This window comes from Pagrus pagrus, assembly GCF_965226575.1.
Source record: "Pagrus pagrus genome assembly, chromosome: 1".
NCBI classification, from domain to species: domain Eukaryota; kingdom Metazoa; phylum Chordata; class Actinopteri; order Spariformes; family Sparidae; genus Pagrus; species Pagrus pagrus.
The window spans coordinates 27,675,000-27,699,172 of record NC_140185.1 but is presented as its reverse complement, the minus strand read 5'-3'; the positions used below and the strand labels follow the sequence as shown (position 1 = coordinate 27,699,172).

The 24,173-nt window shown below is 42.8% G+C and overlaps 1 protein-coding gene across 1 annotated transcript in view; it reads right to left on the bottom strand.

Moving 5' to 3' along the window:
* galnt2 (UDP-N-acetyl-alpha-D-galactosamine:polypeptide N-acetylgalactosaminyltransferase 2) overlaps window positions 1–20,054 on the bottom strand; it is a 55,193-nt gene extending 35,139 nt beyond the window's left edge. Inside the window, exon 1 of the mRNA XM_084365964.1 lies at window positions 19,378–20,054. Within this exon, the coding sequence (XP_084222090.1) occupies window positions 19,378–19,473 (96 nt within the window). The 5' untranslated portion in view covers window positions 19,474–20,054. The remainder of the gene's footprint in view (window positions 1–19,377) is intronic.
* Window positions 20,055–24,173: the final 4,119 nt, after the last annotated feature.

Below are 24,173 nucleotides of genomic sequence, written 5' to 3'. Positions count from 1 at the left end.
AATGCCACCCTTCAGCGATCCAACAATGAGCCATAAAAAGACAGAAATTCACGTCTGTTAGAAAGTTTGGTTTCTCAAATCTGTCTCGAATGAATCCTCTTCACAAACACATCAAGGTAGGATCTCTGAGAAAGAAAAAAATCCCCAACATCTCTGACACTGTTGGAGTTAATGATGGCTGAACGCAAGCAAACTTCCTGGATCAATGGACCCCTACTGTACAGCCCCTCATTACAGATTACACCAACTTCCTGTGGAATATTTTGCACAATATTTAGCACAGATGTTGCCCAAAATGTGCTAATGTATTCCTTTACGGTCGGCCTGCCTGTCTCTCATCTGTCTCCCGGCCTGTCAGTGACGCTTCAACACACACAATAAACAAAGGCTCCAGTTCACGGTTTCATGGTGTCCGTTACATCTTTTGTTGAAGCACTGTAGTAATGACACACACACACACACACACACACACACACATCTTTTCATGTTGAGTGAGAAGGGTCAGAGACAGGACCTTCTGTGTTTCTGTCCAGGACTTGCAGAGGGACATGAAAGAGCATCAAAAAGCGGGAGATAAAAAGTGAGAAAGAATGCAGAGAAGAAAGCCGGAGAGTACAGTTGATTCACGGCTGTTGACAGAAGCAGCGAAGAGATCTGTGAGGGTGAGAAACAAGAGGGGGCAAATGAAAGGAAGACTGATGGGAGATAAGCGATAAGTGTTAACTGAGAAGCACTCGAGGGAGTCACAACACGCTCCCATCGAGAGGGTCAAAAAAGACTGAAAGCCAAACTTTTACATTTCTATTCCTGAAATCTTTTTTTTTTTTTTTAATCACGTGTTGGCAATGACTATTCGGCATTGTGAGAGCTGCTCATTACCTGCTGTTAGTCGGCGGGAGTTTGAGAAGTAATTTGAACAAATGACTCCTGATAATGGGCAAGTTCAGATTCAATTTTCGGAAGAGAGGGGAAGGCGCTGCTGGAGACAGCGAAAGAGGGAATGCAAAACAAGATGAGGCGAGAGGGAGACGGCAAAGAGAGAGGTTTGGGTGAAAAATGAAGCCGGGAGGGAGATGGAGTGAAGTGCTGAATCATCTGAGTGTGTCAGCAGAGGGGAAAAGTAGGCCAGGTTGGTGGGGTGCAGAGGGTGGGAATGTTAAAATCCCCCAATTCAGTCGTACAAACTCTTTCATCAACCACTTGCTTCCTCTCTTTTCTTTCCCTGCACCCCCCTCTTCCTCACTGCCTCCTTTAATTCCCCCGCCTCCTCCTCCTCCTCCTCCTCCTCCTCCTCCTCCTCTTCCCTGCTAACAGTAAATGATTGTCCCCTCCTGAACCACAGCGGTGGTCTGTGATTACCACCACCGAAAAGGTTCCTTCGTGCTTTAAGACAATCTGCATGTTGGCAAGTGCTTTCATTATATTGTTAATTACGCGGAAATCATTGTGATTTGTGAAAATTGCAGCGCTCGCTCTAAAAAAAAAGGGAAAAAGGCTGCAGACAACAGCTTAGGCAAGATGTGGTTGGATTTACAGTAAGACCCCCCCCAAACGATGCTGAGGTCATCAGTGTTACAGTACTGAAAAGGCAACACGGCACATGTTACCTCATACCACGGGAGTGTGTGTGTGTTTTTTGTGGTTGGAAGGAGATTTAAGTCTATAAATATTTTCTTTCCCATACAAGGAGAAAAGTTTTCTGTAAGCCAGCAGGTATCATCATGTATGGATGTGAGAATGTGTGTGTATGTTGCTCTGTGTGTGTGTGTGTGTGTGTGTGTGTTTGTGTGTGTTAAGGCGAAAGCAAACACAAGATTTCTACAGTCTCATGCTCTGTCAGTCCTCAACATGAGACATTATGTTGTAATGTGCTTGAGGATAAACTTATAGATTCAAAACACACTGCTCCGTGCTATACAGTTATTAAATGAAGCGCACATGGAAGAGCTTGAGTCCCGCTCCCACTGTTCTGCGTTAAAAGATGTCGACACACTCCTGGTTTGGACACAACCCAGACTCTGTCTGTCTTTGGCCTGACACCAATAACATCATCTATAAGTAAAGCAGCCTTTCTGACGCTACACACAGTTATTACACAATACTATGGATTGAGTGTGAAGACATCTGCAGGAGGCTGTTATTCAAACATTAATGTACAAAGATGACAACTTACAAATCTTTTTTGTCCACTGGCAAAATGGTGAGTTAATGTTCAACTTTTACCAGCCGCTCAATAGATCACCTTTTGTCTTCTGGCTGGTGAGAAAAGCTAATCCACCAGCCAGTTGCATATTTTACCAGCACTTGGTGTCAATTTGTGCCGCGGTCAGTGGCGGACTGAGGTTGAGGGTCAGGGGTGAAAAAAATAACAAGGGCACCACATGTATGTGGGGGGCACCAGCGCACAGAAATATATTTAAAGTGAAGAGAGGAAGGACAACTTAGACGGCAATTTATCATGTTTTTAAAAAAATCAAACAAAATCCTTCCCTCACCTCTCTGTAGCAACGTTGACACATCTGGGAAACTACTAAAACAGGAAATGGTTAAAATCAAAGCAGCAGAGATACCTCGACATACTTCCTAATATGCGTCAAGCTACAAAATCACTAATTACTACAATTACCATGATGCAACTCAAACCCATCTTTCATTAGACCCTTCCTGTCTGCTAAACACACACCATCTTTCAAACTCCACACGCCCAGTGTCTATCTTTGACATCATCGGGTTAGTTTCTCAGCCTTGAGAAGGCTCCTCGAGAGACAAAGTAGACATGACAAAACTTCTCACAGGCTGAGCCGTAATAACCAGGATGAGTGAGCTGAATGTTGTGACTCCACAGAGGTAGCCTTCTCTCACGCCGCTGGCCCATTCCTTACAGCGAACACCAGTTTTTGTGCATCATTAACACATCTGGTCCCGATGGATCCCTGCTGATGAGCGCGTGTGGTCATGTTTCCTGTGTGTGTTCTGACAGTGAGAGCTCGCAGCCTTTCAGTCTTATCACTGCAGGATCGTGACAACGTCTCAGCTTGTATTATGTTAAAATTCACAGATATGTTGAACAGGCTGAAAGGGACCAGATGTAAGACCTTTGATAAAGGCTAATTACACACTCCAACTCTCGTTCTGTAACTTTTATGGCACACAAAGGAGTTTTTTTTTTTTTTTTTCTTCCGTAATGGGATACAGGCCCTTTGAAACAAATTGCTGCTCTCATCATGCGGCTCTCCCCGGGGGAAAGGCGTGCGTCTCATTTGAGTTATGACCTATAGTTTCAGTAACCAGACTGTGACATATTACAGACCTTAATCAAGCCATTTTTAAGAACTGGGTCTACGGGTGTGTACGTTTAGGCTGCTGAAAGGGTCCCTAACATCATGTTACATCTATGACGTCTATTTTGTTCAGTTACGACTGCTGTAAGTGTTATATTGAACAAAAGCCGATAAAAATTTTGTTGAAAAAAAAGTGTTAAATAGCTCTGTATTTCAACAGAAAAGACTGTTGAAGAGTGTTTGCTCAGTCACAGACGTCTCTCCTCCCCTTGTTAATGCAGTAAAAGAGACATTTTTAGGTATCCCTGCCCACTTTATCCAATCAGGACAGAGAACTCGGCGAGGTGGTCCTGTCTGCTTGTGAAGACACAAGGAGCAGGATCCTCCGGTTCTGGTAAATGTGAAACATGCAAGTGGGGATGTAGAGGAGGGAGGGGGGAAAACAAGACGGCAACGCTTACAGCAGCTTTAAAAGCACCAGCCTTGTCATCACCACTCAAAAAATACCTCCTTCACTTGACTTTTCTTTATCTGCACCGGTCCAACAGAACTTGAGCATACTCCCTCATCACATTTCATGTCTTCTCATGTCATGTTTGTTTTGTCTTGATCCTATCATTGTGGAATTTGAGCTGAAAACTCGCCAACAACGCAGCTGAAGTAACTGAAGTTTTGTCACAGAATGACAATAATGCTTGCTCGCCTGGATCGCCACAGTGTTCAATTTTCAGTGGCCGAACTGATTAAAAATTCAACGCGGGTTTTCTCTCCACCCCCCATACACCATCACCATCACCTGCAACTACTCACCAATGCATTTTAAATGTGTCCTCTGGGCTGCATGCTTGTGGTATATTTCCCTTGTTGACAGGTTTTTCTCGCCAATGCTCATTTGCAAGAAGAAACGATCTATAGTAACCGAAGCTGAGAGAGGATACAGTGCCGTGGCCATATAGGAAGGGTCCACAGAGAGCATGTTGCAGTGTGTAAACAGACTATTTCTGATTTCATTTCTATAGTGCTGCTCTTTTAGGAGCTGCGAGAACAGTGAGTAATGGAGAGAAAGCTCAGCAATCTGCCAACAACAGAAACAGCAAAGACATCAGTCCAACCAGAATACAAATTCCCTGGTGCCACAATTTATCTCAATCCTGCATTATAGTTTTCGAAGTGTAATTTCATTTAGTTGTGTTCATACATTTTAATCAGGCGGGCGACGTGAGCTGTGCACACAGCCATCTCCGCTCGCTGTTCATGGCTGCAGATCTTACACACTGTTGGATCAATTATTTATGGCGGGGTGGGGCGTTGAACTTCTGAACATCTGAAACTTTGCGGCTACTATATTGTTAGTGTGCAGACAGTAAAGAGTATACCTTCCACAGCACAAGTACTCCTCCTCCTTCCGAAGTGTGGCCTCAGCTGGCCGTACCTGCGTCTGTATGTTAGCACCAGTCTTGGCCTCATCTCCAAAATGACGTCAGACTCCAGAGCATAATAACACGCAGCACAGAGAGCATAAAACCACCCATTTCAAACCAAGCCAAGCTAAGGTGTAAGATGGCTCCAGCTATTCTTAGCACCGACTTGACGGGGTCTGACACAATCACATCTGCTCCACCCCCACCGAGCTTAAAAGCACAGATAAATCAAACCTACCTTTTAAGGCAGAAACACACAGAAAGAGGCATAAGGCCTTCTGGCCCGAGAGCTGAGAATACACTGAAACTCTGTTTTTATAGGAGTTCTCTAAAGCTGCGAGTTAGGGCGCAAAGTAGGACAGTACATGACGATTTTGTGTTTCCATAATTGGCTCCCAGGGTGACCGAGTGAACATCTGCCCTACTTCAAAAGAACAAACAAACTAAATAAGAGTATCTAAGATAGATGGTAAGCAAGCACGCATGAGAACAGGCAAAAGCATATTTTTCGCAAGACAGAAACACAAAGAAAGCAAATATAGCAGGAAGAGAGAGGGTGGGAGAGACAGAGGGACGTGAGTGCATTACCATATGGTCTGTTGGAGAGGAACTGGAGAGTTAAACATCATCGCACACTGAAATATAGCCTGAGTCAGGGGAACATGCATCGCTAAACACAGACACAGACAATCACTCACACACACAAACACACACACTGAGTCAAAGCCATCTTTAACATCATATTGGGAGAACTGACCATTCATTAAGCTCTGTCCATCTCACTGTAAGGTCTACACGTGTCAAACTTAAAGACATTTCTCCAACTGTTGCAGAATTACAGAAATGCCATTTGAAATGTTGAGAAATGTTCAAAACAGTGGGCGGTCGACTTCAGACAGGTGGACAAAAGCAGACTGCTCATTTCTAGTCTCGCACAACCTTCGATTTTTGGTGGCTGAAATAAAATAAAATGTCAGTAGAAGACATTGAAATAAAGAAACAGCAGTCAGTTTAAAGGTAAGTATCCTTAGTGTTATGAGTATGATAACTTGGACAAGCAATGAGCTAAAGAGGTAAGATTGATGCTGAATTATTGATATATTTCAAAGAGAAAAGGCTTTTAGATTATTAATCGATGTGTTTGAAGAACATAATGCCATTTCATACAAAGAGTGTGGTTGGTGGAGAGGAAACTCCAAGGGGCTGCTAATGTTAGCCTGAACTCAGAAATAATATATTAGAGCCGCTCCCACACAGCAGAGAAAATACTACACAGTGCTATTGTGGGCTTTTGTATGTAACCTTAACCACCAAAAATAATGCAGCATAAGTTCAACTGTAAGTAACGAAGAGTTGAGTTAACTAACAAGCTGGTTAGCCAGACAAGCTAACGCAGAACAGGCAAACACACAGATTTACAGGGAAATACCTCAGTGGGTCTCCTTAACAAACGACTGGCCTGAAAAACAACAACATTGGTTGAAAACGAAAGCAGCTTATTACGACCCATATCTACTTATATTTGTTGTTAGGCAATGATCTCTTGCATCTGTAGTAATTATTACAGCTGGAAAGAGGAAGTGGGGAGAAGTCGTATAAATAGTGAAAGGTCTGCACAGGAAGGAGGTGTGTGAAACCAGAAGTCAACGGTGAGTTATTTTAACCTACTAACACAGTTAAGTTACATCACATATATAAAGTCATGCAAGTTGGCATAGTAGGTAATGTAGATAATACAGTGTAATGTTTGCTAAACCTAACAAAGTAGTTTTAGTGCCTAAACCTGACCAAACTGCGACCATGACAAGAGACACTGACAATCGACCTATTCAGTTGTTTATGTACGAGGATGTGTTGCAAATGATGCCATTACAGTAAAGAAGGGAGCCTCAAATCTGTTCGCCACTGAGCTGCAAAAAAAAACGGTTTGCGGGAAGCGCTGGTAATCCTGACTTGAACTGACGGGTACACCGGCTTATTTGGAGTAGCGAAGAATTTCCTACCATAAATCACTGTACACGAACTCATACAATTACAACTGGCACAGGCTGTACAGTCCCGAGGCAGCAGAACTAGTGTGGCGTTGAGGAGATGCATTACACATAAACCTTTGCTGATAGGGGCCTTGGCCTGCGTGTATGTTAAAATGGAGGGTTTATGTTAAAACCGGCATACTTTACAATCAAGTCAAACGTATAAATGCATGTGTCTATTTTTACAAAACCACCATCCGAGCCTCCCGTCACCAGAGGAATATGCCATACAGAAGTCTGTTCTTACACCAGACTTGCTATGCGGTCTCAGGAGTCTTTTTTTTCTCCCCTTTTTCTGTAAATGATACGATTTTCAGGCGGTTTCCTTCAGAATTTCCACCACTTGGAAAGACGGCTCCTATTCATGCTGCATTCAAGCTACCTTTTGACTGCTTTTTTGAGTCATCTGGGTCAGGCACAGCAACTTACCTTGAAGGGAGGAGCGGGAAAAATGCTTTTTTGTCTCACTAAATTGTGTAATTTGGTTTAGAAACAGAAGACAACTGAGACACAAATCTCCCAAGTCTGCTGACGTGTCCCTGAGAGGAAACACGAGCCAACAGGAAATGTGGTCAAAGACAAACTCACGCACGCACACACATACCAAGGCTCTGTAATTATTCCTTTAATCCACTTTCATCCATTGTGTCATGACTCTTCATAATCTAGCAAAAAGAGTCTCCAACAGATAGATAAGCTCACTTTAGTTTACAGACTCTGACATTAGACAGTCAGCATGTTATTCAAGCAGCCAATCAGTCATTCACTCTTTGTCGTTAATGTTCTTCCTTCTTGAAACCTAGAAGCCGGTAGAGCTGAGTCAGCGCCTCTGCTTCCTTAAACCAATTTCAACATACAGTAAAAAGACACTGTAAGCTCTTCTTTACTAGCATTGACCATAACCTTACAGGCTTTACTGTGGACTTTGGACCGTTTTATGTGCGTTGTGGTGTGTTCACTTTGAGCACAACAGCAGTATCTCTGACAGTGTATGGGGTTTACAGGCGTGGGGAGGACATGAGTAGCAGCAGTAAGGCTCTGTTATTTCAGTACACCTATGTAGGCCTTAAATCAGTTCAACCAATCAAATCTACTCATTACAGGAAGTGGTGTTTTAGATGTTATGTGTTGCTATTTGCCTTTTTGTGACATACTTTCCTAAATCTACATTTCCACTCTACTGGAGCTGCATGTTTCCTACACGTCCCAGAGTTCCTGTAGGCAACCTCCAGGCAGCATGTCAGCAGCAGTCAACTGCAGGTTGCGCTTACATAAATGTCATGTGTTATGACTGCACTGCACTGTGGTCTATTGAGGCTACTGTCTGCGAAGAAATTGGTTATACGTATGTGAATCTTCTTCCCCCCGTGCAATTGGCGACATGGCATGAGAGACAGCCTTGCTTATCATCGTAACAGGCTGACATTAGAGCCTGGAGTCAAAAGTGCATTGGCTGGTGATCACTGGAGTGAATATCCCCAATACAGATTGAAGACACATTTGAGATCTGATCACTCTGACCACGTTCAGAGGAGGTCATTCTTTTAGCAGTGCGTATACAGATGTGTCCTGGGTCACACTGAAGGACTGCCAACTCAACCAACTTCCCCCGCGAACCAAAATGAAGACGATGCCACAACAATAGGCAGAGCAGATTACACACCGTCTGATTTTCATATGATTCATCGTAACGTAAATTACTTTTTTTGGCTGCTCCGGCCAAACTGCCAATGATAGCAGCAGATGTTTGTAAACACGCCATCTGTTTCAACTAAACATTGAACGAGTAACTGCAATATCTCCAGACTTCCTTAATAAATTGCGCAATTTGAGGGTTGTTGCAAGAGGAGAATCTTCACACGCTTTGCCAAATTACCGCAGCAAATTCGAAATTATGTGAGCCTTCTTGTAAACTCGGCATTAAATGCAAAACATCAAGTTGTTTCGTTTCTCGGGAAAAGTGGCAGTTTGTCGACAGACCGCTGTACCAGCCTGTCTTCCCAACAGCTGTTTGAACTGATTTCATTGTTAACACTTAATTTATTAAATTAAAACATTTTATTGACAATAAACATGTCAAATTTGACAAATACAGTAAACAGTAAATAATATGGGATACTGATGATAAACCATAACAGTGAACTGAAGAAATATCTGTAGGACGACTTACATCACCAGTAGCCGGTTATCAACACACACAGAGTATACAGTTATTGAGTAGCCGAAAACAAATGCCGGTTCATTATTGAATGGCTTTGATGTGATTGCAGGGTGAAAAAATTAACACCTCCCACCAGATCAGTGTTGAAAAAACCATCTACCCACCACTTTGGCAGATGGCCAGACATTATTTGGACATTTCTTCCATTTTAAAAATCAGTTACTGAGATTCAACACAGAGGGGCCTCTTCTGTACTGCTATTTAAGCTCTCCACACAACACATCTAATGGACAGAGCTTAATCCACCCCTTCTCTCACAGATTGATTAACAAATCAATAAATGAGAAGCCATGATTGGACAATAATTATTTCAAGAAGTTTGGATTATTTCTTCTGATTGCTTTTCTAGATTCTGTTCAGAAAAGAGTAAACGCCGATCTGCAGTTCATTTACGGTCGAGCCTGATGCACGACATCGGCATCAGGATCCTGTGACCCAAATGTAACAGATCAGCACTCGTCTACTGTGAATGTTTCAGGACGAGGATGACGTGGGTGGCCAGGATCCATGTGTGCATGTACTTCAATCTGCCCTGTGTTAGATTTGTTTTGCAAGTCGGCAGCAAACAGCTGAGAGGGGCAGATGGAGGGTCTAGACAGAGATTTTGTATCCTTCAAAAAACTGATTGTCTTATATTTGCTTGGAATTATAAATACAAAATACGGATAAAGGCAATTCAACAACACAAACAACTATCTTTACTTTTTAAAATCATTGATTGGTAGAGCTTTCTCCTAATTTTCATGTCATTTGGCAAAATGTAAGTGCAGCATGTTGTCCTTCAAGTGGTTGACAATCTAGACATTTCAGTTGGTTTGCAAGTGCAGCTACCTCAAAAGATTAAGAGCAAAAAGCCTGCATTTGAAAAGAATATTTTTCTTCATTCTGTTATTATTTATTCTCAAACATTTGGCGAATCCTTTTTCATAACTCTAGTCACACAAAATACAGAAAGCATCAGTCCCATTTACACAGTCCAGCGGCAACTGGAAGTGCAGCAGCTGAAAGTCATGGATGGCTGTTGGACATGTATTACTTTTATCATTTGTCATTTCTTTCGTGATTTGAATGCCCTTCCCACAAATAGGGCACAGGCAAACCATCCTAGCCACCTGCGTTCCCTATCAGGCCCATTTGAATAGTTTACCCTGATAACGGGACTCAGATTACTGCTGACCTGACCAACCTCAATGTCTTAACACAGCTACAGCAGCTTGCCTCACAGCGGTAAATTGAATAAAAGAGGGGTTTTCTCTTTGTGTTTGAATAAAAAACAGATCTTTGCAAGGCTCTCATCTCAGCACCCGTCCCATGAACAATGGATATCCTCATTCCTTTCAACTTTTCCATGAGTGCCCGTCGTCTGCCAAGGAAGAAAATCATCTTAAGAAAATGATCCCGTTTTGAGCGCACACTCAGATGCAACATGCTGTTGTGTTTAACCACAACAAACCCACCAATGATTGTGAGGGGTGGATACAATGAGACGAGGAATAAATGAAGGAAATAGAAATCAGTTCAGGATGTAGTGGAACTGCGAGCAGAAACATGCTCTTCAAACCACCTACTTTCATGGTGCCATCAACTTGCTTTTTTGTCTTCTTGGCACGGTCTCACTTTCTTCATCTCCTACTATCTCCACAGATGTTTGTCTGTTCAGCGCAGCCAGTCATACATTGGGTTTCCGGGCTGGCAGGTCGGACTAACTCCCTCTGACTGGTGGAAACGAAGGCTGCCAAACCAACACAACCAACCAGTCTCCCGTTTTGGATCCAGTTGCGCTTTTTTACTACCGTTTTCCCCTGTCTCATCACTCTTTCTTCATCTTTCCGTCATCAACTGCTCTATCTTTGTCCTTTTTGCAGGGCATAAAATACAGTAAGTGGTTTAATTGACCATTTGCCAAGTCCTGGCCCCGTTAGCCAAGCTTTCCAGTCTTGCATGGCACGTAAACACTCCCTACAGGAATATCTGTGGAAGATTTACCACTCAAGTTTAGTAATTTTTGAAACAATGGGTCATTCATTTCAAAAAGAGGCACTTCCAGTTTATGTGGCAGATTTTATCAGCTGTAGCGAGTTCGCTAATGAAGCGAATGTTGGCTCCGTGAGATGGTTGAAACCACCGTCTGCGGCTGTTTTTTTAATGGCTATAGCTGACTCGTTGTAAACATAAACCCTGTAAAATGGTCATAAAAAAGCATTTGATGGTTACATGTGACACTGCACTAAAAACCTAGGCTAAAGCTACATGTCCTCGGAGTCTTCACCAGTTGATGATCCATGTAGGAAACATGGAAATAAAAAGAGCAGCATCGTTCTTGCACTGCAGGTCATAGTCACTTCGCCTTGGTGGGCCTATGTGATGTCATCTTGTGTTTGCAGGGTGATTCACCTGGGTCTCTGCTAACCTGGAACACCCAAGGGCCTCGGTATGTTCACAGATTATTTACACCTGGCTGCAGTGTAGCTCTGTCTCCCTTTTCCCTACAAGCACCCATCAGTTTGGTTAAGTATGTTGCCTTGCATTGCCTGTGCATGCCTTCTTTTGCACCTTACAACACCCTCCACACAGCTTAGCAACCAGAACTTCAAAGCAAATTAAGAGGGAGAGAGAAAGAGCAACACAGAAACAGGCACTGATGGAAAACCCAAAGTTAGCATAGAAAATGAACCCACTGGGGCTGACTAATCCACCACAGTTGGGACAAAAAGTTTAGCGGGAAGACCTGACGACTTAGCAGCTGGTGACACACACAGATCCCAAACCCCATGACCTTCTGAGCCGGGTCATAACAGCCTATTATAAGTATGATAAGGATATATGTGAGGTCAGGTCGATAACATAACCATGTTTGGCTCAGCTCAGCTTACATAATCAGACAAACAAGACAACGGTTATCAATGACCATGTTTTCAAACAGTCCCCTACGTTACAAGAAAAAAGGCTTTGGGGATAAAGACTAATGCTATAATGGATAACAAGTTTGGCTGGGGTTGCTTGAGTGTAAACCTCCCTCAATCCAATAAAGAGCAGGACACAGTGGCTAGCGTTAACCTACACACTGATATAGCATCCAGGACCAGCTTAATGTAACCGCACAATGGTGTAGCATGAAATGCATCATGGCCTTGAAAATAATTTTTTTATGATACTACTATAGGTAGTTAGCCAAACATGCTAACAACTGCATCTTACGTTAGAGCAGCAAAAGTCAGTTTAATCCATTCCTGACATTTTGCTCTCATGTTTGTGATTTTGGAGAGGCTAAAAAAAAAAAAAAGACATGACCCTTAAAGCCGTTCTCAAAGCCGTTTAAATGCAGAGCATCATTCTTAATTCAGCCCCGTGCAGAGTTTCGACATTTGAAATGATCTAAAGCTTGACAGGACGGTATTTAAAGTTGCTAAGCTATGATTGGACAATCTCTGCACGGAAAAGTGGTTTAGCAAACACGACATCACCTGGGAAAGCCTCTTCAATAATGCTGCAGGGAGGAAAAGTACAAGCAGAAACAGCCACAGTGATATGTTTGCCAAAGAGCTGCAGACAACAGGATCTGCAAACAGCTCACCTCCAACAGGTAAACAACTTCTTTAACCTGTCGAATGGAAAAACACTTCATTTTACAGCTGCTCCTCTCATCTGCAGTCGCAGCCTAGATCATCCCCCTGCTCTTCGACACCGTCGACTCAAGACAAGTGCATCTTCAGTTAAAGACACACCTGTTGTAATGGTGATGCGAATCCCTGACGCGCTGGTCTGACCAGGTCAAAACCAGTCAAGCCAGGTCAGCACACGCGTGTGGAAAAGGGCCACAAGAAGGGCAAGACGAAACAGTAACAGCTTCTTCTTTCATTTCACATGCACGGTCAAATGTCCCTTAAGCAACACAAACAGGTGGAGCCGTTAAAGCAGAACAACACTGTCTCTCTCCTGGGACTCCCAGCTATGAAGTTGTGCAACTCTAATGTGACTGTGACGCAGTTTCTTGTGTTGTTTATCGAATAAAACCGACTGAAGATAAATCCTTGAAAGACACCGGTGACTTCTTCTTTTGTATCTCTATTTACACTCCGAAACAGTGAAGCGTTTGTGAGGAGTGATCATTACTTGAAAGAAACACACTCAAACACACACATCAATACTTCAAACAAAAACTGGATATAGGAGAAGGATTCAGTACGCGGGGATGCCCAGTTTAATTTGAGCCTTTCATCGATTCAGTGTTTGCTCTGTGGAGCTGCATTTAGTTAGTTAGCAACAATGGATCTGCTTCCTGGCTGAAATAACAATGTATTCTGGTATTATAAACATATTGAACCGCTGAGGCCTCAAGTGGTTTTGAAGCCACAAGTCTTTTGGCTTGATGATTGCTCTGGACTGAGACGGCAACAGGAACTCTTATAGATGTAATCAGTGTTACGAGGAAAGCAGTGTGTGTGTGCGCGTGTGTGTAGAAAGGTATACATATATAGCAAAGATTTGCCTGTAAAGACTATAGATACACTGTAGGTTCTGTGTGAGCTGTGTGAGCTTGGGCAAGATACCGAACCCCACTTTGCTCTTAGTGGCTCTTCCACCGGTGTGTATAAGACGTTATTGGTCCTGATGAGCAGGTGGCATCATGCATGATAGCCTCTGCCACAAGTGTGTGATTGTGTGTGTGTCTGAATGCCGACTTGTATATAAAGAGCCTTGAGAGGTTGGTGAGACCAGAAAAGCGCTGTATAAATATAGTCCATTTGCCACTACCATCATCATCTTCACCCTCACTGACAGTGTGATGTGCAAGTGCCCCATTTTCCCAACATTTTCCACTTTAAAATAGCAAAGTGCTCAGAGCCAGTGAAGCTACACTTTATACGATGACAGACAGATGTATTGATAAAGCTGAAAATTTGAGGCATGCACAGACAGGCAGGAGCTGAGCGCCTAGAGCTGCAGATAACAGAGACTGTAGCTTCACTCAAGCCAGCATTAAAACCTCTCAGAGTCCCTGCTGATCGGATTCATGTGCGCTCCTCTCCTCTCCACAGTTTGCTCGAAGAAAAGCACTGAACTCACTTCTGACACCAACTGGAAACTAATCCAAACCTCTGGCTAATCATAACAGACTGAAAAATACTTGCAATTCAATACTGTGATCCACCTTTGGGTGAGAGCTGAGCTCCATATCAACAGTGGACAATGTGTGCATGAGTCACTCTGGCACGACTGTGTTTACCACATGTGTATGTGATTCATACTTCCCTCTGCCCCAAGTCTCTGGCAAAGTAAATACAGTGATTGAAGGATATTATAACATCAAATGCGTTTGTGCTGATCCATACGAGATCCACAAGAGAGACGTGTTATATCTTAAAACATGCCACACACGTCAAACTTAGTTTGCTCCTTTGATAAAATCCAATTACCGTCAGTCTGCAGCTTTACTCAAACAGCTGATAACTCTGTTAATAAAGTCTGTGTTGGTTCAGTGCCACCCTCCTCTATCTGCCACTTAGCTCCCCTCTCACACCGCTGATTAGCAGGAAAGTAGACTCAACAGTGGGACATTGGTTTCTCAAGAGCTGGCAGGAAAAACCCTCTGAGGTTTGTCCAGCAAGGAAGAGTTTAATGGGCATCCCGGTGAGCCGACAGCCTCATGTTTGCAACATTATCCTCCTGTGAACAACAACGCACTTAGAGATACGCGTTTGTACTAAGGTGAGCTGCTCGCTGTCTCCCAAAGCTCTCTTGTCATTCTGCATGTACTGAGTATTCATGTGTATGGAAGAGGAAGGAGGTGGAAACTTCCCCTTCAGCTCATCACCTACACACTGCAGGAATACATTACTCACATATATCATAAGACTGCAGAAAGATGCCAAGAGACAGATAATATTAATGGTTTTATAAGAAACCATGGGCCTTAAGCATGACAATTATATCATTATATTTCTACATTATCCATAATTTACAACATGAACGATCGAGCTCATCTAAACTTCCTCAGTTTTAGAACCACCGAGATGAGGTTACATGTTGTTGTTTCACCTCCTCTCATTTTACAATGTAAGGGCCAAGACACACCATGCCCACATCAAAGGAGTAGCAGTGACAAAGGCCGACTTTTGCGTTGCCTGTATCTCGGCCAAAAAGTTGCACTTGAACACACCACAGCTGACTACAGCTGACGGCCAACTTGCTCGCAGCATTTGCCATCATTTTCACACGTATCTCGCTAATAAAGGCACCCATGGCCAATGGTGGACCTCAGCCTCATGTGTCAGAGCCCTAAAACAGTGTACTCAGGACAGTAAACCTGAGAAATGCTCAAGATGCTCAGTATCGCTGTGTACACTAACAAAAGAAAGACAAACGTCCACAGTGGTGGCACATCTGAATTTATGACTGAAGATATGAGGAACATTTTCTCCAAAGGTTTGCTCTCGACCTATGAGACACACGGTGACATTTCAGTCACTTTTTTATTGCCAGACCAAAAAAAGCTCACAAGGAATTTGTAATAAATGGCAACGTTTCTGACATTTTAGCAGATGAATATGTGATCGCTTACAGGCACGGATACTGTGCTCAAAAACTGTCTTTAAACCGGCATAAAGACTCTAACAAGAGGGACACTTTTCCAAATAGGGTATTTGGGAACTGATAATAGAAATGCTGTTTGGTGAGCGCTTTGATCTTAAAAGCCACAGTATCATGGGTGAGCCCGAGAAGTAAGATGAACTAATTCCTCTGGCAGAGACACCATTCTTCAGATAATTCAGGAGTGGGCATTTGATTTAGCTGCCATGATAGTGCGAGTCCTACTCAGGCTGGCAGGCACGAAGCTGCTGGAGTCTGAATTCACCACAGTGCCTTCATGCAGCGATGACACAACACCATGTAGCTTTGTGAGGTGTAATGTTGGATGCAGGCGCTATCTGTGAACAGTAAGAGGAGGCTCGATGGAGTGCTGGCTGAAATGTGTGCTTCACATAAATAACCTCAGTTTTTGAAGCTTGGAATAGTTCCTTTGAAAATGATCTGATTTTCTCCAGAGCGCTAAACACTCTCCAGACACCTGCAAGTCGCAGTTATCTCAAGCCTGACTAATGAATGAATGAACGTACAAGCTTGTGAATCACACTTTGAACATAACTCCCAAGGAGGAGCATTTGTCTATATTTGGAAACAGCCTCAACATTATTACATAATTGAATTCGCAACCTTTCCAATTCACCTACTTGTTGCAAAGAGAAGAAAGATGATGAAAAGGTAAAACAGCAGGGAAACACTTGATGGGAAGCGTACCAGCACTGAAACTATTAGTTGATTTAGCAATTAGCCGATCAACAGAAAATTAGAAACCAAACATTTTTACTGAATGACTAATGCTTTATGTAAATTGTTGAGAAATCCTCTAAACATTCTTCAGTTCCAGCCTCTCAGTTATTAAAGGAGACATATTGTGCTCATTTTCAGGTTGGTAACTTTATTTTAGGTTAGGTTTTATACTACTGGAATAGGTTTACATGCTTTACACTAAGTAACACTACACTAGTTTTAGCTCCCGTCTCCTTAAGGCCGCCCCTCCTGAATACCCAGTCTGCTCTGATTGGTCAGCTCACACATGCCTGACCCAGCACTACTCACCTTGCCTACAGTCGGCTCTGTCGTGTTTCCAGCTTCCGATTAGCTTCACTTCTACCATGTATATAGACATACATTTTGCAAATGTGTGACATGGTGTCGTGGTTTGATGTCGCAAGAATTGAAGGCCGGACTAATAGCGAGGCGTGTCTGTGTCCGTTGGCGCGAACTTTCGGCTTTTTTAATTTTCAAGAGCTTTTACATGCATAAAAAACCTATATAACACACTGAAAGGAAGGAAAAAGCATGATAAGTCTTCTTAAAAATCTGCTGTTTTTCCACTTTTATGACATTGAATTTTGAATAGCCTCTTTTTTGTTTTTGGAAACAAGCTTAATTAAAACATCTTGTTGGGCTCGCCGAACTTATGAGCATATTAAAAAGCGCTTTCACATTTAACAGACTAAACAAAAACTTGAAACAATCGGCAGATAAATCAAAAATGAAAATAACCGTTAGTTGTAGCAACCACACAAAACAACAACAACAAAACAACGATTCAAAATTTTGAATCAATCAATCACAAGCAAGTGGTTGTTGTTTCATGGGCCCTCAGTGCAGCAAATCGAGTCTATTTATGTGTAAGCCTTGGGTGCTTTTGAAAAACATCACTAAACCGCAGCTACAAAGTTGGTTTCCTGACCACACGAAGAAGTTATTAAATGCGATGACACTTTAAAGGGAGGGGAGGAGGATGAGATGGAAAACAACACCTTGACTGTGCAGCGGCACCTTTGTTTAAACAGATTAAATCTCTGTGTAAAGACACCAGCCAGGTGCGGCTGATCATCCAGGCTCCATATTAATGCAGCCTGCAATCCAACTCCAGAGAAAGTTACTTATCAAGGGAGCACCACTTTGACCCCCTTAACAACCTCAAATATATATATATACACACACACACACACACACACACACACACACACACACACACACACAGAGAGAGAGAGAGAGAGAGAGAGAGAGCTATCAGCCTAATGGAAAAGTAAAAGGCCTGCTCTGGTTGACTGGAGCAAAGCAAACACAGAGAGACAGATAGGACGAGACCAGAGACAGGTGGAATACACACAGGACGTTCACACACATAAACACACACGCGCACACACTCCACTAAGTCCTGAGGGGTAATAGAGGCAGTGTACTGTGCGCACGTCATTCATACACACAGCAGGATACACTGGCCTATATTAACACTGGCAGACATACACACCCTCACTATACACACGAGCAGGATGTTTCCCCCAACACAAGAAAGTGACTGTGCTCCGTCTCTCTCCCTAACACACACACACACACACACACACACGCACACACACATACAAAGAATATGCATGTACAGTGGCAACATGTCTTCTTCCACATGTGAACACCTTAAGGATATTCAACTTACAGTTCATGCACGATACACTATTGCATGTACAGGCCTGGTATATAATGAATGGAATCCATGCCTCCACAAGCTGCATGACTTACACAGTAAAAATACGTAGTAAGTACGGAAAAAAAACACACAGCCCTGCATTAACCCGACAATCACGAAGATTCATATGTTCAGTTTTTGTTCACACCGTTCTCAAGAGGTGTTGATTCAACTGTATGGCCATTTTGGAGGTTTGCTGTTGAGCTGTATTGAGTCATACTATGAGCTGTAACTAAAGGTGCTGCAACTTACAGTCATTTTCATTATTAATCAGTCTACCAAGTCATTTCTCAATGAATCGTTGATGAAACAAATGGGTGACGCCTTCGTATTTCCTGTTTTGTCTGACCACGACCCAAAAGGTGTTCAGCTAGGCTATTATTTAATAAAAGTAAAAGGCAGCAAACTCACATTTGAGAAGGTGGAACCGTCAAATGTTGGACATTATTGATGAAGAAATGACTTAATTGAGTAGTCGCTCTGCCAATTGTCAAATCACTTGTTTGAGCTGTACTTTCTCATTTTATAAATAAAATATCAGACACATGAGACTGAATCTCACACAGTTTCGACACAAACTGAACAATATAAGAGGATTTGTTGCATGGGTGCTGTAGACTGGTGGCTGAGTATATCAAGTACAAATGGGGCGTCACACAGCAGTCAAGTTAAAGTGAATCTAGAGGTTGATGATCCCACAGTAGAGAAAAAATGAACTAATGTCTAAAGCCGGCTTAAAAAAGAAAACAATTACATCACTACAGCATGTTGAATCAGAGCTTTAACCCGGCTTTAATCTGCACACTTCCTGATCTCTGCTCATTTCTCGGAGCAGCAGCTTGTGCTGACGTGCTCTATAGGCAGTCCCCCCCCCACCCCGCACCCACCACCCACCCTACCCCGGCCCTGTGAGCCAGGCCAGCAGCCTAATATTCATAACAACCCCTCTGCATGCTTTCACCTTTAATTCAGCCCTCACATTCACCGGCGCCTCCACATTACAACATGCGTCCCCCCCCACCACCACCACCCCGGTGTGGACGTGCTTCGCTCCCACCGCCACCGAGAGGCGATCACCGGCACAGCGGGAGGTCTGTGCACGCCGCCCGGCCAGCCCCCGCTACCCTGCTGCCCTTGTCCACACTCATCTCCACCAAATCAATGCCTGTCCACTGATACTAGCAGGCCCTTTATCACATTCCTCACAGCATCGGTGCAGCCGCTAATCAGAGCCCAGGAAAAAGGAGGCACAGCAGCGCCAAGTCACGCCGCTCCATCTTCGCTTTGTCCTGGAAGAAAACCTCCACACGACACGGGCGGACCGCGTAGCCCGAAAAAGCAGTCGAGGAACGGGAAGCCCTACCTTTCGACTCAGCGCTGTCCCCGAGTAGAAGTAGTAGGCTATCCCCAGCACCCACAGCACGGCAAAACATAACAATATCCTCGATTTCCTCCGCATGGCTGCCTCGTTTTTCCGTCCGCCTCTCTCCGTGCGTCGTGGCTCTGGTGCGGTCGGCTCTTTCTGTCGCGGCTCGTCCCGGTCGGCTGTGTCCGTGCAGGGCGCTTCGCCGTGCGGCTTCGTCAGTCGGTCAGGGGGAGCGGAGGGAGCAGGAAGCAGCCAGCCAACATCAGCGGGGTGAGAGGGCAAAGGCTACCCGACTCTAATCCAATCAAACACCGGCTCAGGCAGCCCTGGAGGAGGGCCGGGGCTGGCAGCGAGTCGGAGCCGTGCCGTGCCGTGCGGTTCTGTGCTAAAGCCGAGCAAAGGGGGTGGGGACAGTCCCTGTAGGGAAGGATTGTTGTAAAATTTCAGCTATGTGTGTCTTCGAGCTGAGAGAGAGGCTCTGTGATCATCACGCTACATGATTTCACTGTCTGCCGTGGAGCTGCAGGAGCTCCGAGGAGACGCTGGGGGCGCCAGAGACACTTTACACCGGTTAAATAAGAGGAAACAAAAGCTTTAGCTTAACTTCTCATTTTCAACTGTCCAATCACTTTCCTTTCCTTTCCTCGTCTGTCTTCTTCTTTCCTTTCCTTTAATCTTCTTTCCTTTATCCTTCTTTCCTTTCCTTTCTTTTGCTTTCCCTTTCTTTCCTTTTCCTTTCCTCTCCTCTCCTCTCCTTTCCTTTTCTTTTCTTTTCTTTTCTTTTCTTCCCTTTCCTTTCATCATCTGTCTTCTTAGATCCTTTCCTTTCCTTAAATCTTCTTTCCTTTATCTTTCTTTTCTTTTCTTCCCTTTCCTCTCCCTTTTCCTTTCCTTTCCTTTCCTTTCCTTTCCTTTCCTTTCACCTCCTCTCATTTCTCCTTCTTTCCTTTCCTTTCTTATCCTTTCCCCTTATTTCCTATTCTTTCCTTTCCTTTCTTGTCCATTCCCCCTTGGTTCCTCACTTTGTTCCTTCCTTCCTGAAAATAGGCTCACATTTTTATTAGAGGAGAGTTTAATTCATAAAGAACAATTGCCTTGTTACTCAGCACTTTGTGGACTTCATCCTTGTTGAAAATGAAAGTTCACTCTTAACCTTGGAAACAGTTAGTTGACAAAACAAACTCCCTTCAAGGTTCATTTAGTATTTTTGGTTTTGGACTAGAGACAAAACACGGAGATTGATGACGCCACCCTGAGGTCCAGGAAGTCGTGATAGGCATATTTTGCAATTTACATGAATAATCAAGAAAATTATCAGCAGAATAATCAATAATGGCACTGATTTTTAGTTGAAGCCCAAAGTACAGTGTCCAACCAAACATCTACAATCAGTTTCCAGTCACCATTAGTTCTCAGTGACTGCAGCACCACTTTCTGTGCAGTAAACCAGAGGTGGGCCTGGGCCTGTTTTTGCTCAGTCAGCTGCATTCAGTCTCTTAAACAGTGTTGATAGCAGGCTTCATGTGACAGAGAGGATCTCCAATGAAAACACTTTCAGTTAAATGATAATGTTTAGGTGTGCTGCTGTAAGTTTTTATTAAGTTTATTAAAAATAAGTGTTAAATACCTCTATTAAAATGGCTTCAACTTTTAAAATGGCTCTGATGCAGCTTGCTGCGCTCAAAGTAACTAGTATCTAAAGTTATCACGTGAAGGTAGTGGGGTAAAAATATTTGCTTCGTAAATGTAGTGAAGTGGAAGTGTAAAGTAGCAGAAAATGAAAATGTTCAAGTGAAGTACATGCACCTCAGAAGTGTGCTTAAGGACAGTACTTGAGTAAATGTACTTAGTTATACATCACTGGGTATCTTTATGAGCCAGGTATTAATAATTCTTGAGACTTGAACCAAATGACTTGAGCCACATGTCTGGTTATAAGAAAGCATACAATACAATACAGTATGAGATGGTCTATTATTATTTCTCTAGAGCACCAACTATACATGAATATCATGACTGAATACATACCCATCTAAGTAAATAGGGTATTATTTATAAAACTCTGCTCCAACAGAACTGTGGGTGTCATTTGATCAGATTTGATTGACACTTGTGTGGCAACATGAGCAAACAGCCACACATTCACCATTCAAATGCTGCTAGATTGTAATTGATGCCCCCCATCCCCTTCAAACCAGTGTCAAAACAACAATACAGAAAATATCTCTTAAAATATATGTGTGTGTGTCTATTGCTAAAAAAGGCTGTCTAAAAACAATAAAGATTCGAGGGCCTTTAAAGCAGCAGACACAGGGATCCATCAAATCCAATAACTCAGATACAAAGAAAATGAAACATCAAGTGTCGCCTCGAATTGTAGCTGATGGATCATTTTTCAAAATCCTCAAATGTTCAGCGGAAAAAGTCAAGCTGACATTGTCGAAGCACTTGAAAGCTGAAAAAGATGTTTTTCTGTTCTGCGGCAGTCAGATCCACTCTCCCTGAGACAGCGCTCAGCTGGAGCACCTTTGGCTAAACTGAAAGGTCCACTTCCTGTTCAACGCTTCAATCTGCCTCTGACATTTTCCATTTTAATGCTGACAAAATGTGATTTTGACGAGAGAGCAAAATGCCCGACAGGCCAAGTCAGAAAATGCTATCAATACACACTTTGTGCCGAGCCTCCAAAGAGTCCCTGAAGTATAACACGCATACACATTTATTCATTGCTGCTCCCGCTGCGGTGGTCTGAAGAGGGACTCCTGTGTGTTTATCTTACCTACAGTAGTGTTAGAGCATGGATGGATGGAAGTCAAACTGAAGTTAGAGAGAGAGAGGGGTTGAGGAGTAAGCAACAGAGAAGCAGATGTTGTGCAAATTTAGCAGCACAGAGGTGAAAGAGGTTTTTCTCTTTTGCCCTTTGCCTTGGCGATCCTAAATAACTGTTATGAGGGGCTCAGATTCCCCCTGAAGAGGTTCAGCTTGGCTTTCAAGACCTCTTCCAGGAATAGAGAGAAGAGGCAACAAGGCTGTCTGCTGGCTGTGAGCTTGTCAGATTAACATGCTCGTATTTCATTATCATCAGATTTAGTAATTCATTAAACAATTAAGACCAAGAATTAATCAAGGCTAATATTGCAATGAAGACTGATGATGTAATTCCAGATGGAGGTAATGATACGAACAAATATCTTGCCCAGTGAAGTGATTTATATTCCCTTCTATCAGTTTGTGGCCGATTATATCTAACAGGTGTGGCTCGGTTGTTGCTATAAATATGAGCCATACACACAAGTTTGTTCTTCAAAAGTGTAGTATAAAATAGTATTATTTTATTTAATTAACCAAATTTAAAGGGTAGCTCGTGGGTAGGATCGTGGGTAGTGTAGGGCGAATACTTTAGCAGCTTGGTCAGTGGTAATGTCCAGTTAGACTTTCAAAATAAAGCTTGCTGACAAACAGTTCACTTATTATGACATTATAACTTTGGACTGTTCTCAACATTATCAAACTGTCATGTTTGGTTAGGCTTCAGCACCAAAACTTCTTGGTTAGGTTTAGGCTCCAAAAATACTTTAGGGAAAGATCATACTTTGGGTCAAAATAATTGTGAGGAAACCAACAAAAATCCTGTCCTGCTGAGTCCTCACACCTCCCTCCTATAGTTTTTCCAGAACAAACAGGGGATAGATGAGTCGGAACAAAACAAGTGTCCAACACTTCTGAGAACTGCAATTTCGTGTCTGATCTGTTCACTAAATGCCTCTTTTGTGAAGCTTTTACTGAGGCAAAAGACTCTTTGAGGGACCATGGTTTTATAAACAATTTTTCCATTCTCCTGAGCTTTGCTTTGATAGTCTTGTTTTGTAAAATTAACATTTTTCCATTTCAAAGCATTTACATAAACCTCCAGGTAAAACACTGTCACATGTGAGAAGACAGTTTTAGCCAGTCTCAGATTAAACGCTGTGTTAGAGGAAAAAGAGAGGGTATACATGATCAGTGCAGGGACACTGGGGAGTCTGTTTTATTCCTTTTAATATTTTCCACCATATTTGTCTGACAGCTACATCCACTGATTAGACTGAATGTAATAAAGGTCCACAAACATTTTAATAAGTACATTAATCAATTCTAACTGCACTGAGTAGTCAGAGAGAGAGAGCTCATTATTAATGTACTCAAAGAACTTTTTGACTGTCATTTATGTTTACAAAAAAATGTCTGTTTAAACCATCAATGAAATCATGAAAACCACAAGCTGTCACTTATACTGCCAGCCTTTCCATCAACAGCTCAGTTGATCCATTCAAAGTAAAATGAAACAAGTAGCCTTCAATTCATCTAAACATAAAGGATTGGAGGAGACAGCGACAAATATTCTCTTTTAATAACTGTACACAACCTAAAGAGCACAGGACACCCACAGAAATTTCAGAAGTTTCCCTTGAAATCAATGTCTTCAAACGAGAGTCGTGATAACAGAAACAGTAGCATTTCTCTTAGTGTCTCTTTTCTTATGGAGTTTCATAAACAGCCCAAAAAAAAAAGTCTGAGAGGGTCATTAAATCCAATTTATCATTTCCTCTATTTATTTTACAGTAACAGCACTATGACTGCATTATTTTATAATTAATTGGTGTCCCTGCTTGGTGCCTAATAAAGCCAAGTCCATTAATTTGTTTTTTTTAGCCTCTGTACTAGAAATACTTCAGCAAAACAACAACACTCTGGGGGTTTTACAGCAGGCCTGGCAGCCCGACAGATTCATACAACGTACCTGCAACGCCCAC